Here is a 13,974-nt window from a genome sequence, read left to right as displayed (position 1 = left end):
AAAGATTTCCTCACCGATACCTTTAACATCTCCCTGAGCCAAGCTTGTCCCCAAGTGCTTCAAAGCTGCCACCATAATCCCAGTCCCAAAGACCCCTAACCCATCCAGCCACAATGACTATCGGCCCATAGCCCTGACCTCCACCATCATGAAGTGCTTCGAGCGGCTGGTGATGCAGAACATAAAATCCATCTTCCCTCCCTCCCATGACCCATACTAGTTCACGTACAACTGAGCTACCTCGGACTGAAAACCTCCCTCTGCAACTGGGTGCTGGACTTTCTCACAGGGAGGCCACAAACCGTGCGGGTTGGCAGCAACACCCCAAAGACCACCACGCTGAGGACAGGAGCTCCACAAGGGTGTGTGCTCAGCCCGCTGCTCTTCACCCTGCTAACCCACGACTGTGTTCCAACCTACAGCACCAACCACATCATCAAGTTTGCGGACGACACAACTGTTGTGGGGCTCATCACCAACAATTATGAAGTCAACTACAGAAGAGAGGTGAGCCTACTAGTGCAGTGGTGTAAAGACAACAATCTCATCCTCAGTGTGGAGAAAACAAAAGAGATTGTTGTCGACTTCAGGAGAGGTCACCCCCAGCATCCCCCGCTGACCATCGAAGGTGCTGCTGTGGAGAGGGTGAGCAGCACCAAGTTCCAAAGACCTTTCCTGGACTAACAACACAACATCACCAGCAAAGATGGCTCAAAAACGCCTCTACTCTCTCCGGAAACTGCGAAGAGCACAAGTCCCGCCCTCCATCATGTGTTCTTTCTAACGGGGCACCTTTGAGAGTGTCCTCACTAGCTGCATCACTGTGTGGTACGGAGGCTGCACTGCCTCCTGCCGAAAGACCCTGCAACGCATAGTGAACACAGTCACCAAGATCATCCGTGCCCCTCTGCCCTCCCTCACAGACATTTTCCACACCCACCTCACTCTCAGAGCCACCAGCATTGCCAGTGACCCCTCCTACCCCCTGCATCCCCTCTTCAGTCTCCTGCCATCAGGGAAAAGGTACCAGAGCCTCCGGGCCCACAACACCAGACTGTTGAACAGCTTCGTCCACCAGGCTGTCAGGGTGCTGAACTCTCATGTGAGAAAGAGAGAGAAATGGTTTTTCTGTACGTTGTGAACGTATTGAGAAATTGACAATAAAGAAATCTTGAATCTTGAATCTTGAAATCATCAGAGGCCAGGCCACTTTCACCTTCTAGCCCCACTCCTCTGCCTCAGTTGTAAAACTGGCATACCATAGAACATTCCTTTCATGAACCTCATTGATGCCATTCTTCTAAGGGACTGCTAGTTCCACAATAAAGATACAACGACAGGACACATATAGTTCTATATTAACACTATAGCACATCTGAAAAGGATTTAACATTAATTACACATTCATTAGCATTGCAGCTTGCAACACACATTGACACTGCAGATTTAATAAAAGTCAAATTACTTTAGCATAGCGTGACTTAGCATCAAGAGTAGCGAACATTTTAAGCTAGTTAGATAAGTGCTAGGAGTTTTGACTCACCAAAGTTTGATTGTATGCTATTGACATGAAAGTTTGAATTAAAACCTGGAAGAAAACAAAATGAACTTAAAATGAGTTGTACCAATGTTTACCTGAGCTTGACCTTTCACCTGCACTGTGACCAATCAGCAGTTTGTCAGGAAGTGGTTAAACGGTTATTACTGGTGAACTCAATGCATTGCAAAGTTGATGACAAATGGTAAACAGTGTCCTTAAAGCCCTTGTGGGTAACATGTAGACAACAATGGAGGAGGGACATTGGTCCTCAAAGAATCTTAGAGGAGGGTCAGAAGAGCTACATTAACAATAAGACTCTGAATTGTGGCCAGGAGGCTGCCAGAGCTCAGCAGCTCTCTCCTCCTCTCTCTGACAATGGAGGGAGATGAACTCTGCTTTCCACAGCTCAACACTTCCTGCAGGAAGCTAAAGCGTTCTCACTTTGACACTGTGTGTATTCACGTTATCCTGTCCTCCATCTCTCTACTGACTGCAGCTCTCAACCTGCTCGTCATCATCTCCATCTCCCACTTCAAGTAGACACTTATTTCATCTCTTTATAAAACTGGACAGATATGACTGTGAAAGTAGCTTTAATAGAAATGTTCTTGAATGCTTAATGATGTGATGTGGGTTATCTGTTTAGATAATAATCACTACCAGTAATAATAAGAAGTGTGTTGCTTTCTTACTTCTCCAGGCAGCTCCACACTCCCACCAACCTCCTCCTCCTCTCTCTAGCTGTCTCTGATTTCTTCGTGGGCCTCCTCCTGTTCTTTCAGATTATGCTCATAGATGGATGCTGGTATTTTGGTGACCTGATGTGTGTCATTTATTATGTTTTATGCATAGTTATTACTTCTTCCTCAGTAGGAACCATGATGCTCATATCTGTTGACCGCTATGCTGCCATTTGTTATCCTCTACATTATCCAACCAAAGTCACTCAAAGGAGAGTTCAGATCTGTGTCTCTCTGTGTTGGATCTGTTCTCTCTTCTATGTAGGTGTGCTGATGGAGGAGAGTCCGAAACAACCAGGCAGGTTTAATTCCTGCATCGGAGAATGTGTGACTTATGTTAACATTACTAGACAATTTGTTGATGTCATTTTGACTTTCATTATGCCCATAACTGTCATAATAGTTCTGTATCTGAGAGTATTTGTGGTGGCAGTGTCTCAGGCTCGTGCCATGCGCTCTAATATTATAGCTCTTACTCTGCAGCGTTCAGGGAAAGTAACTGCTAAGAAGTCTGAACTGAAAGCAGCCAGGACTCTGGGGGTTGTTGTACTCGTGTTTCTAACATGTCTCTGTCCATATTACTGTGTTGCCCTCACAGGCCAGGAGGCTTTGATCAATTATTCATCGACTTTCTTTGTAGTTTGTCTGTTCTATTTTAACTCCTGTCTAAACCCAATCATTTACGCCTTTTTCTATCCCTGGTTTAGAAAATGTATAAAACTTATTGTGACACTTAAAGTACTGAAGTCTGGCTCCTGTAATGCCAACGTACTGTAAAGAGACTCTTTGGAGTGACTGAAATTAGGCCTCGACTGTGATGGAGGAGATGTAACCTTGATGTCAAGTCAAACTAATGGTTTAAACCAACATATTACAAATGTATTCTGTGGAACAGATGGTCAGGTGCATCTCCACCAGCACAGTAGAGGCCTAATGTCACAGTGTATTGGAAAACAGGCAAATCTGTGAAGACAGAAGTATGTAAGAGAGGTGCTTTTATATTTTGATATATGCCTCTCTTCTCTCTCTTATTGTTTAGTCAGTGAAATGTACTTTTAATGTAGGTGACTGATGAATAATAAATGTCATAAAACTACGACTCAGATTGTGATAGTATATTTTATGTCCACTGTATACATACAATCAAAGAGCTTTCTGGAGTTTCCTTTTTCTAGCTTCCTAGAATTTCTCAAACAGACACATAATCAGATCAAATCAATCAAATCTTCCTGTTGTTTTCAGAGAAATGAGACACATGGAATATAAAAAACTTTTAAGATGTACAGTAACTTTAATGAAATCAGTTTGTATCTATGTCCTGCACTCACTGCAGAAACTATTCCACATTTAGTTCAATACAGCCCTCTCAACTCTTTCTTGTGCAACCATTAGTGGAGTATTGTGGGACAGCAGGGCTCAGTAGTAGATATCTGTAAGTGATGGATTACTTATTAGTTGACAGGTCTGGCTAGTTTTTCACACTCAATCTTCTGCACCATCAAACTGCAAAGTTAGGTGTGAATACCTCTATGAACCTCAACACAGAGTCTCTATTAAAACAATTACAAGTTTGTAGAAAATCTATAAAACTTATTGTGACACTTCAAATCCTGAAGTCTGGCTCCTGTAATACCAACGTACTGTAAAGTGGAACTGTGGATTGCCTTTTTTGACCTTCAAGCCAAATAAACACTACAGAGAAATGCTGTGGATCAAGTCAATGATTCAAGCAGGACAATGATAAAGAAGCATGTAAGAGTAGTGACTGCATGAGACAGTCTTTATAACCCTCTTCTATTTATTGCATTTTGTTCTCTTGTAATATGCTTAGTCTTCATCACTTAAAGAAATGATTTAAAGATGAATATCCATAGGACTGACTAATAATAAATATCATAAACATATTGCTTTGTTGTAGTAGGACACCAACCTTCATTAATAATAAACTATTATAAAGAATAATGTGTGACATTATTGTTTTTAGGACTTAAACACATTTCCTTGGATGGTTTGATTGCACTCTGTCAGTAATGCAGGATACTTGGCCACATTTTCTCTTACTGCAGATAAGATTCCACAATTTTAGTGAATATAATCTCTGCAGTATGTTGGGCCTGTAATGCTCATTGGCATGTACTTGACTTATTGTTGCTAATTGCCATCAGGTAAATGATATAAGCTGGTTTTCAGTGATTTTCTAAGGCCTCTACAAAGAGAACAACATCTCATTCTTTTTATGTCATTTGCTACCAGACTGTTAGCAGCACTGGGAAGGAGGTGAACATACCCTTCTCTAATTGCACGCATTGATTTCACACTTAGAAAATCACTGAAAACCATCTTATATCGTTTATCATGTCTGGTCGTTATGCTAATTTTAACTAAATATCTATTCATTTTGACATTACGGGATGTCTCAATATATTTTTATCTACTTATAGTTTTATTAACATAAAACTACAAACAGATCAGTAGGTTCATCAAGCCCCTCTAAATATGCTGTTGTAAGGGCTCTACACCAACAAGTGTGGGATAGCCAGGCTTTGACCTGACATTCAGTCCCAAGCAGAACACAGTAAGATCCGTTATGAAAAGCACAACGTTATATTTAACCGTATACTGTATACAGTATAAAGATGAACAACATCTCATTCTTGTTATGTCATTTGCTGCCAGACTGTGAGCAGCACTGGGAAGGAGGTGAACACACCCTTCTCTAATTTCACGCTTTGAAATATTGAATCCATATTGAAGTACATATTGATTAGATGTTGAGCTGTTCTGATTCTGGATAAACTAGAACCTCAATCAGCTTTTGGACGAGTCTTAAACTAAACTGAATAGTTACTGTCACTTCAACAATAGATTGTAAAAGCAGACAGAGGTGTTAGACACTGCTTCTCCTGATCCAACTGTGTTACTATGACAAAGAATACACAGTAGAATATATATATGTATATACACACGATCAGCCACATCATTATGAAGTGACCATTTTGACCATTTTGTGACAGTTCAGTGTTCTGCTGTTAAACTTCTGGACCTGGCATTCATTGGTGTGGATGTTACTTAGACATGTAGCACCCACCTAGACCAGACCAGACACACCCCCACCCCCATAGCAATGACACTCCTTGATGGCAGCAGCCATCCCCAGCAGGATGCAGCCTGACACACACACGAAAACACTTTAGGAACATCTAAAAACAAAACACATGAAGAACAGCACGAGGTGTTGACCTGGCCTCCAAATTCACTAGATTCCAAACTGATCAAGTATCTGTGGGATGGCTTCAGATGATTTCTGTATTCATTTATGTTTGTATTAATTCACCTGATTATTTCAGAATCAGATTCAAGGTATTGTGACTTGATTAATCCCATTTCTCACTCATAAGTTGAATTAGTTTGACTTTCTCCTGTTAACGTGGCCACTGTGGAAAGCTTCAGGGAGTTTGTGTTAAATGACTTGTGCAATCTTCTCGTATCTCTACAACAGAGGCAGTCCATGTTAACATGAGCCATAGAGACACAGCAGACACCAGTGGCAGGCTGTGTATTTTCAACCAAGGCCTTCAATGACCTCCAACCTCATTTAAAACACCTCTTAATACGACTGTCATGACGCCACTGCAATAGAAACCATCAACATCATATGGACACACAATAAATCAGGAATTTGCACCATAGACGGATAACTCATATAGCAAGATGAATGTACCGTAATTTCCGGACTATAAGCCGCTACTTTTGTCACTTGCTTTGGACCCTGCTGCTTATACAACGGATATATGGTTTCTTACAGCTAACGGTCACCAGGGGTGCATTATCATGGAAGCGCAAGAGCGAGACAGACAGTTCGCGCAGGTAACGAGAGCAAAACAAACCAAGTGAGCACAAATGCAGTACGAGAGCTGCTTTTAAGTTAAAGGTGATCGATCTGGCTGACTTTTCTGGTATAGTAGGCTGGTTATTTTGATACAGTAAACAGCTGTGTTACTGCACCTTTACTGCTGTGTTGGCTGTTTTCGAAAAAGATGATGGTTATTTTGTTGAGCAGCCGGGTTACTGCACTTTTGCTGCCGTGTTACAGGCAAGCACTTTTAAAAACGAATTAAATTTAGCCATTTAACGTTATTGCCTCGTCAAGCGTTGTAAGCTTTGTTTTTTGTTATACTGCACTACTACGGTACTATGACTGCAGGAAGTGCGCTTGGAGCGCACCGTTGTATTATTTGTGCACTGCACAAATGCTGTTTGTAATGTCAAAGATGTGAAAGTTTGATCGATTGATTGATTGTTTGATTGATTGATTGAAAGATTTATTGTGTTTCTCAAATGTAAATAAATGGGACGCTTTGCGTTTCCAAACAGTCATTTCTGTCCCGACAATCCCCTCCGTGGTAGAAGAAACCCTTACGGTAATTAGTGACTCGAGGCTACGCACGAGACACGACTCCCCATATAGCTCTAAGCTATATGGGGAGTCGTGTCTCGTGGCGAACACAGTACCGTTCGCGTCCGGCTCGCATATCCAAGCGGGCGCCATCTTGGGGAAACTGAACTCTCTTCGTTCAGTGCTTCTCAATGCTCTCAGTGCTTTCTTCCGGAAACAGACAGTTCAGATCCCCAAGATGGCGCCCGCTTGGATATGCGAGCCGGACGCGAACGGTACTGTATTCCTTTTTTAATAAACTGCCTGTATACTTGCAAAGTTCTCAGTGCTTCGGTTTACATGTAGAGACCCTAGTTATGCTACCGTGTAAGTGTGGTGATATTGTGAGCCTTGTTAGTGGTATAGAAATAGCGATTTCTTTTTATGTGTCGGTGTGCCCCGAAGGCTAGCGTTATACGCTAAATAGCGGTTTGCAAGAAAACTGGTCACATTTGACTAACAAAACAAATGCATGAAAACAAATACCAGAGAACGGTCGAACTCGGTACACATGTGTTATTAACCCCAGGTTCATTTTGCGCCAGAGTTCCCCTTTAAGTTTACTACGCTACTAACTTGCTAGGTGGTGGTGCTACTGAGTGCTACAGAGCTGGTAGCCTCCTAGGTCAATGCCAGGATAATAATGGCATCTCGTTTTTTTAACTGACCTTAAATTTGTTAGCGAAAACATACTAAAGTAAATTTAATTTAGAAAGCACTTTTACAAACAGCATAAGCTGACCAAAGTGCTGTACAGTGAACGACTAAACACAGCCTAAGCTAAGCAACACATACATACAGAGAATAAGCAGAAGTACAGGGTTAAAGAAAAAAAAATGCCAGGGAGTAGAGGTGGGTTTTTATCCTGGCTAACCACTTAAGTCTTCTTTCAGTGTTTTTAGGAATGTTATAAAACGTATGTCCCGTTTTTTTTTTGACTTGCTGTTATCACAGCCCACAGCACAGCAGATAGAAGGCATTTTCTGTTTACTTCCTGTCACTGGCGGTCCCTGGGCGGTCCTAAAGATGGCGCCGGTATTATACAGTGACGTAACAAGATATCCACGTATTGTGTGTGTGCGTGACTGTGCTAATCTCTAGCCTTAGCCTAGTTTAGTGCGTCAGCGCCGCGCGTTAGCGTGGCAAATGGTAATGCCAACATTAGTAATGGTAATGCTAACATCTTTTTCCTTTTCTTTTTTTAATAACCCCGGCAGCAGCCCTCGAGTCACTCTCAAAATTTCCTGCGGGAATTTTCTAGTTAAACATTAAAACACCAGCGGCTAATAGTCGTGTGCGGCTTTTAGTCGGGTGCGGCTTATATATGGAACAATCTGTATTTTCCCCAAAATTTAGCTGGTGCGGCTTATATTCAGGTGCGCCTTATAGTCCGGAAATTACGGTTATTACTAAAGACAGAAAGCAAGAGTCTCCTCTCATTCACTGCAGCCCCAACTGAGCTAAAAAATCAAATCCAATCCACATATGTCAAGTCCAACAGAAGCATCAAGGTCGACCCAATAAAATGGCAAAAATATACATAAAAGATGTAAATATAATTCATTTTACTCACCAGAATTTAAAAAACAATTTAGAGTTCTCCACATAGCGCTCATAGTTGCTGAGCTGAAAGTGGTGGACACATCCTTTCCTCGACTGGGTCAGGCTAACTCGCTCCGGGGTTGGGCCTTTCCTTTCCTCACAATATCCAGGTTTTCCTTCAAAGTCCGCCATGAAAATGTCTTTCTAAGAAGATCTGCAACAGACAAGTCAGAAAATAAAAAGAATAGGCTATTGGGAATAATTTCATAAAATTAATGGGAAAATATTCAAATGTAAGTCAGTGATTTTGATCAACTTTAGGCCAGGAAAGAAGGCTTTGCTGGTCCTGACGGAACCACCACTGGCAGATGCATTCTAGGGAAATAAGGCAAACTGATTTAAATAGTTTAAAATGTGTTTACTGTGACTGTAATATTTCCCTGTGATAAAATTGCTGTAATAAGTTCCAGTTAATTTAATCTCTATAATGGAAATGGACGTAGAATCAAACGATAGCCGATGGGTTCAGAGACTGCTGCCAGTGCAAACTGAAGATTTGCTGTTCATTTCTATCTGCTGCCAACTCGCACTCCTTGGGTACAGGGACTGAATGGCCCTTAGTAAGGGGCCATCCACCCCATACTCCTAGAGCACCCCCCACAGGATGCCTCTGGGGACACGGTCGTAAGCCTTCTCCAGATCCACAAAACACGTGTGGACTGGTTGGGCAAACTCCCATCTCCCCTCCAGCACCCTAGTGAGGGTAAAGAGCTGGCCCATGGTTCCACATCTGGGACAAAAACCGCATTGTTCCTCCTTGATCTGAGGTTCAACCATCGACTGGACCCTCTTTTCCAGCACCCTGGCATAGACCTTGCCGGGGAGGCTGAGAAGTGGTCCCCTATAGTTGGAACACAACCTCTGGTCCCCTTTTTTAAAGATGGGACCACCACCCCGGTCTGCCACTTCAGAGGTACTGCCCCCGATGTCCACTCAATGTTGCAGAGGCGTGTCACCCAGGATAGGCCTACAACATCCAGAGCCTTGAGATACCGAGGGCGGATCTCATCTGCTCCCGGAGCTCCGCCGCCGCGGAGTTGTTTCACTACCTTGGCGACTTCTGCCCCAGAGATTGGACGATCCAACCCCAGGCCCTCCGGCTCTGTTTCCTCTATGGAATAAGTGTAGGTGGGATTGAGAAGCTCCTCAAAGTATTTCTTCCACCGCGATATCCCCAGTTGACGTCAGCAGCTCCCTGCACCCACTGAAAACAGTGTGAGCGAGTTGCCGCCTACCCCCCCCCCCCCCCCACGAGGTGCTGGACGGTTTGCCAGAAACTCTTCGGAGCCGATCAATAGTCTTCTTCCATAGCCTCACCGCATTCCTCCCAAGTCCAAGTTTTTGCCTCAGAGTATAACCGCTACTCCTACACATCGAGAGGAACCAGTTGAGGTAGCTAGGGCATCTGGTAAGGATGCCCCCCGGATGCCTCCCAGGAGAGGTGTTTCGGACATGTGCCACCGGAAGGAGACCTCGGGGCCAACCCAGGACACGATGGAGGGATTATATCTCTCATCTGGACTGGTAACGCCTGGGGATTCCTCCGGAGGAGCTGGCAGAAGTTGCTGGGGAGAGGGCTGTCTGGGCTTCCCTGCTGAGGCTGCTGCCCCCGCGACCTGGATCCGGATAAGCGGGAGAAGACGAAGACGAAAATTGTACAACTGAACCAGCAGTAACTACGGGTGTTGACAAATCAACCAGGACTGAAATGTTTGAACCATGGGCGTGGTAGTGGAGGGAAAAGGGGACCTGACTACCCAGGGCCCGAGTAGGAAGAGGGCCCATAAAAACTGATATTAAGAGTGTACAGGGCCCAGAATTAGGTGCTACGCCCCTGGTTTGAACTATACAAAGATATTGAATCATCAGACATAACTGGATTAGTGTTACACCTCCAACTTCTCAGGCCGGTACAAAACTCCTTCCACTGAGTGCTACTGTTCACAGGTTCAGGATAGTTATTGTCAGACTTCTTTAAAATGCAGATACTTTGATTTGCTGCTTTCAAAATTGTGCGACTGCACCAGCAGTAACTACAGGTGTTGATAAATCAACCAGGATTGAAATGTTTGAACTATACAAACATATTGAATCATCAGACATAACTGCATTAGTGTTACATCTCTGGCCTTGCAGTAGCAGTGCAGGTGTCTTTGGTTGGTGCATGGGCTTAATTACTCTATCCAGTCACACCTGTGGTGGAGGAGACACCATCTTTCAGCTGCAGAGGCTCATCATGTCTTATCTGTTGTAATTTTTAAATTGAATAAACTTCTGTTGGTAAATTTTAATTCAAATCTCCCCTTTATACAATAACAATCACCACTGACCCACATCTGTACTCTTGAATATGCCAAGTTGTGTATTTTTGTCTACAGACATATATTTTATGTTCGATAAAACTAAACTCACAAACTTGATTTAAATGTGGATGCTGTCATTTACTGCAAACTTCAAGGTTTGTTTTAGGTTTGGTCATGTTTTGAATCACTGTCTTGCATAACACACTCACAGTGTGTCATTAGCATCAGCTCTCAGAGTGTAGCCTGTTAGCTGCTGCTAATGAATGTGTGCCTCTCTGGCCGAGGAGGTTTTCACACCTGCATTCATTAGCGTCTGAAGGTGACACTGCTGCAATCAGAGGTGTTACTGTCAGATTAAACAAGATGCACCATGATGCACCCGTCGCTAGGTAAAACCAACGCTGTCAACACTAAACATGGGCAGCGGCAGCACACAGTTGCATCAGCCTTGCAGTCAATAATGTGGAGAAACCAATATGAGAAGTTTCATAAGGACAATGCCCAAATCCTAAAAACATTATCCATTCACAGTTCCATACAGTGGCACACAGATCTCACCCAAAGCTCTTCACTGCTGATTTGGTGGCAAGTTCCTTACTTGCCTCCCACTGAACCCGGCCTCTGATACCTATTTCCTTCAGCAGCATTGTTGTGGAACTGGCTACTAAACCCCTGCAGCCCACCAACAGTGGATGCACTTTCAACTTCATGCCACAGTATCATCATTCCGCAGGCGTTACTGATGCCCTCTTCCTAAGGGACTCTCAGATCCACAATGAAAACACAAGGGCAGGAGTTCAACTTGAAGATTAATTTAGGGAGCAGGTTGGGAGCTGAGAAAATGTGTCTAATGGAGGTAGGCTGCAAGGATTTAGCTGGCATCAGAGACTAGGCCACTTTCACCTTCTAGCCCCACTCCTCTGCCTCAGTTGTTAAATTGGCATACCACAGAAACTTCCTTTCATAAGCCTCACTGATGCCATTCTTCCTAGGGACTTTGGGTTTCGCTGACCCCAAAGTCTCCAGATCCCGGGGCCTTATGCATCGCCCAAAGAACCATCTCACCCAAGGCTCTCAGCTCCACATCAGAGGCTAGGCCACTTTTACCTTCTAGCCCCACTCCTCTGCCTCACTTGCCATAATGGCATATCACAGCATCTTCCTTTCAGAAACCTCACTGATGCCATTCTTCGAAGGGATTGTCAGCTCTAAGTTGAAGACACAAAGGCAGGGGTTTGACCTGAACATCAGGTTAGGGTGGTGGCCAGGTCTTTCTTCATGGGGCCTGGCCAGGCACAGCCCAAAGAGTCAACATGTAGCCACCTTCCTGTGGACCCACCATCTGCAGGAGAAGGCATTGGGATTGTGTGCAATGTGAGGTGGGCAGCAGGAGAAGGCGAGTACCTAGGAGTTCTTATCGCTGGTGATGCAGACTGGTTCTCGGCGTGTGGAATGTCACTACACTGGCGGGGAAGCAACTCGAGCCAGTGGGGTAGGTGGAACGATACCAAATGTATATAGTTTTGCTCACCTCAACACATAGTGTGAGCCCCAGAACCAAGCTCTCGGAGAGGGGCAGGACTCTCTCCTTTTCCGGAGTTCCCAGGGTTAGAGGTGGGTGCCTCTGTGCTGCAGTTCTCCCTGATGAATGAGAGGGTTGCCTCAATGTGATTATAAATCGCTGGGGGAAGGCTCTGACTGTTGGTTGAGCAAATGTACCAAACAGGAGTTAGAAGTATCATGCCTTCTTGGAGGCCCTGGGGGGAGTCCTCGAAGGAGCTCCATCTGGGGACTCCATAGTTCTTCTGGGAGACTTCAACGCCCGAATGTGGGCAACAATGGAGCAACTTGAAGGGGAGAGATTGGGAGGAACGGATCACCTGATTTTAAACCAATCTTAACCTCGACTTCTATGCTGGTCATGGATTGTCCATAACAAACACCATGTTTGAGCACAAGTTGACTCATAAGTCTACCTCGTACCAGAGCACCTTAGGCCAAAGGTCGATGAAAGAGCTGTGGTCATGTCATCAGATCTGTGGCCAGTCAGACCGGGTAATCCCAAACGTGTAGTGATGGTGAACTGGGAATAACTGACGAAGGTCCCTGTTTGCGAGATCGTCAACTCTCACCTCCAGAAGAGCTTCTCATGCATCCCGGGGGAGGTTGGGGACATGGAATCCGAGTGGGCTGTGTTCAAATCCTCCATTGCAGAAGCAGCTGGTGGGAACCTGTGACGAGAAGATGACTGCAGAGGCAGCAACCTTCGAACTCTCTTGTGGACACCAGTAGTGGGGGAAGCTGTCAAGGTTGGCCCAGGGGACTCCGGAAGCAGCAGGCAGGTATTGGGATACCAGAAGTGTTGCAGCTTCTGCGGTCTCAGAAGCAAAAACGGTGTGGGAGGTTGAACTGGCTGTGGAGATGGACTTTCAGAGATTCTGGCAAACTGCATGGTTGGGCTGTGTTGGTTGACTCACCTATTAAATGCATGGTGTTATGGGAAAGTACCTGTGGAGTGGCAGACCAATGTGGTAATACCCCAATAGTTGGGGTACACTCACCCATCACCCTTTTTAAAAATGGGCATCACACTACTCAGCCTCTCTGGGAAAGTTTACTCCCGGATACTGAAAAGGAACTCTGGCCAGTAGTCCAATTTCACATTCAGGAGGAGCAATGTGGTTTCCATCCTGGTCGTGGAACAATGGACCAGCTCTTTACCCTTGCGGAGCTGCTTAGGGGCTCATGGATTCCCCAGGAAGAACTGGAGTCTGTTGCTGTGCAGAAGTATGCTTGAGTTCCTTATTTAGCCTGTTGCCACCACAACCTGACCTCTGATAAGTGCATGAAAATGATTAAATGAAAGAATCAGGTTGGGGCACATGGTGGTGAAAGAAATTTTGGAAAGGAAGGTACACTTTAGGTTGTATCTAAGGTACATTCTGTGAAAGCAAAACACAAATAACCAACTATACATGAGAAGATGTTGGCATTGCAGTTTGCAACACACTTTTAACAAAATTCAAAATACTTTAACATAGTGTGATGTAGCATCACGACTAACAAAAATCTTAAGTTTGTTAGCTAACCACTAACTAGCTTAACTAGTTTTGACTCACCAAAGTTTGATTGTATGCTATTGACATGAAAGCTTGAATTAAAACCTGGAAGAAAACAAAAATGACTTAAATGAGTTGTACTAATGTTTAGCTGAACTTGACCTTTCACCTTCACTGTGACCAAACAGCAGTTACTGAGAAAGTGGACAGAAATATCTGATTGGATAATCTGTTATTACTGGTGGAATCAGTGCATTGCAAAGTTGATGACAAATGGTAAACAGTGTCCTTAAAG

The 13,974-nt window shown here is 44.2% G+C and overlaps 1 protein-coding gene across 1 annotated transcript; it reads left to right on the top strand.

Moving 5' to 3' along the window:
* The first annotated feature begins 1,720 nt into the window (after window positions 1–1,720).
* On the top strand, window positions 1,721–3,396 carry LOC311488314 (trace amine-associated receptor 13c-like). The gene is made up of 2 exons (XM_084544944.1): window positions 1,721–2,076; window positions 2,241–3,396. Exons 1-2 carry the CDS (start codon window positions 1,916–1,918, stop codon window positions 3,055–3,057), a joined length of 978 nt encoding a protein of 325 aa, XP_084401070.1. The 5' UTR covers window positions 1,721–1,915; the 3' UTR covers window positions 3,058–3,396.
* Window positions 3,397–13,974: the final 10,578 nt, after the last annotated feature.

The sequence above is a fragment of the Chelon labrosus genome, assembly GCF_963514085.1.
Source record: "Chelon labrosus genome assembly, chromosome: 5".
Taxonomy (NCBI): domain Eukaryota; kingdom Metazoa; phylum Chordata; class Actinopteri; order Mugiliformes; family Mugilidae; genus Chelon; species Chelon labrosus.
This window is presented reverse-complemented; position numbering and strand designations above follow the sequence as displayed.

Coding starts and splice junctions, on each gene's coding strand:
- LOC311488314 (XM_084544944.1), top strand. CDS start 1,916: ATGGAGGGAGATGAACTCTGCTTTCCACAGCTCAACACTTCCTGCAGG. Junction 2,077..2,240: donor ATCTCCATCTCCCACTTCAA/GTAGACACTTAT, acceptor TTACTTCTCCAG/GCAGCTCCACACTCCCACCA.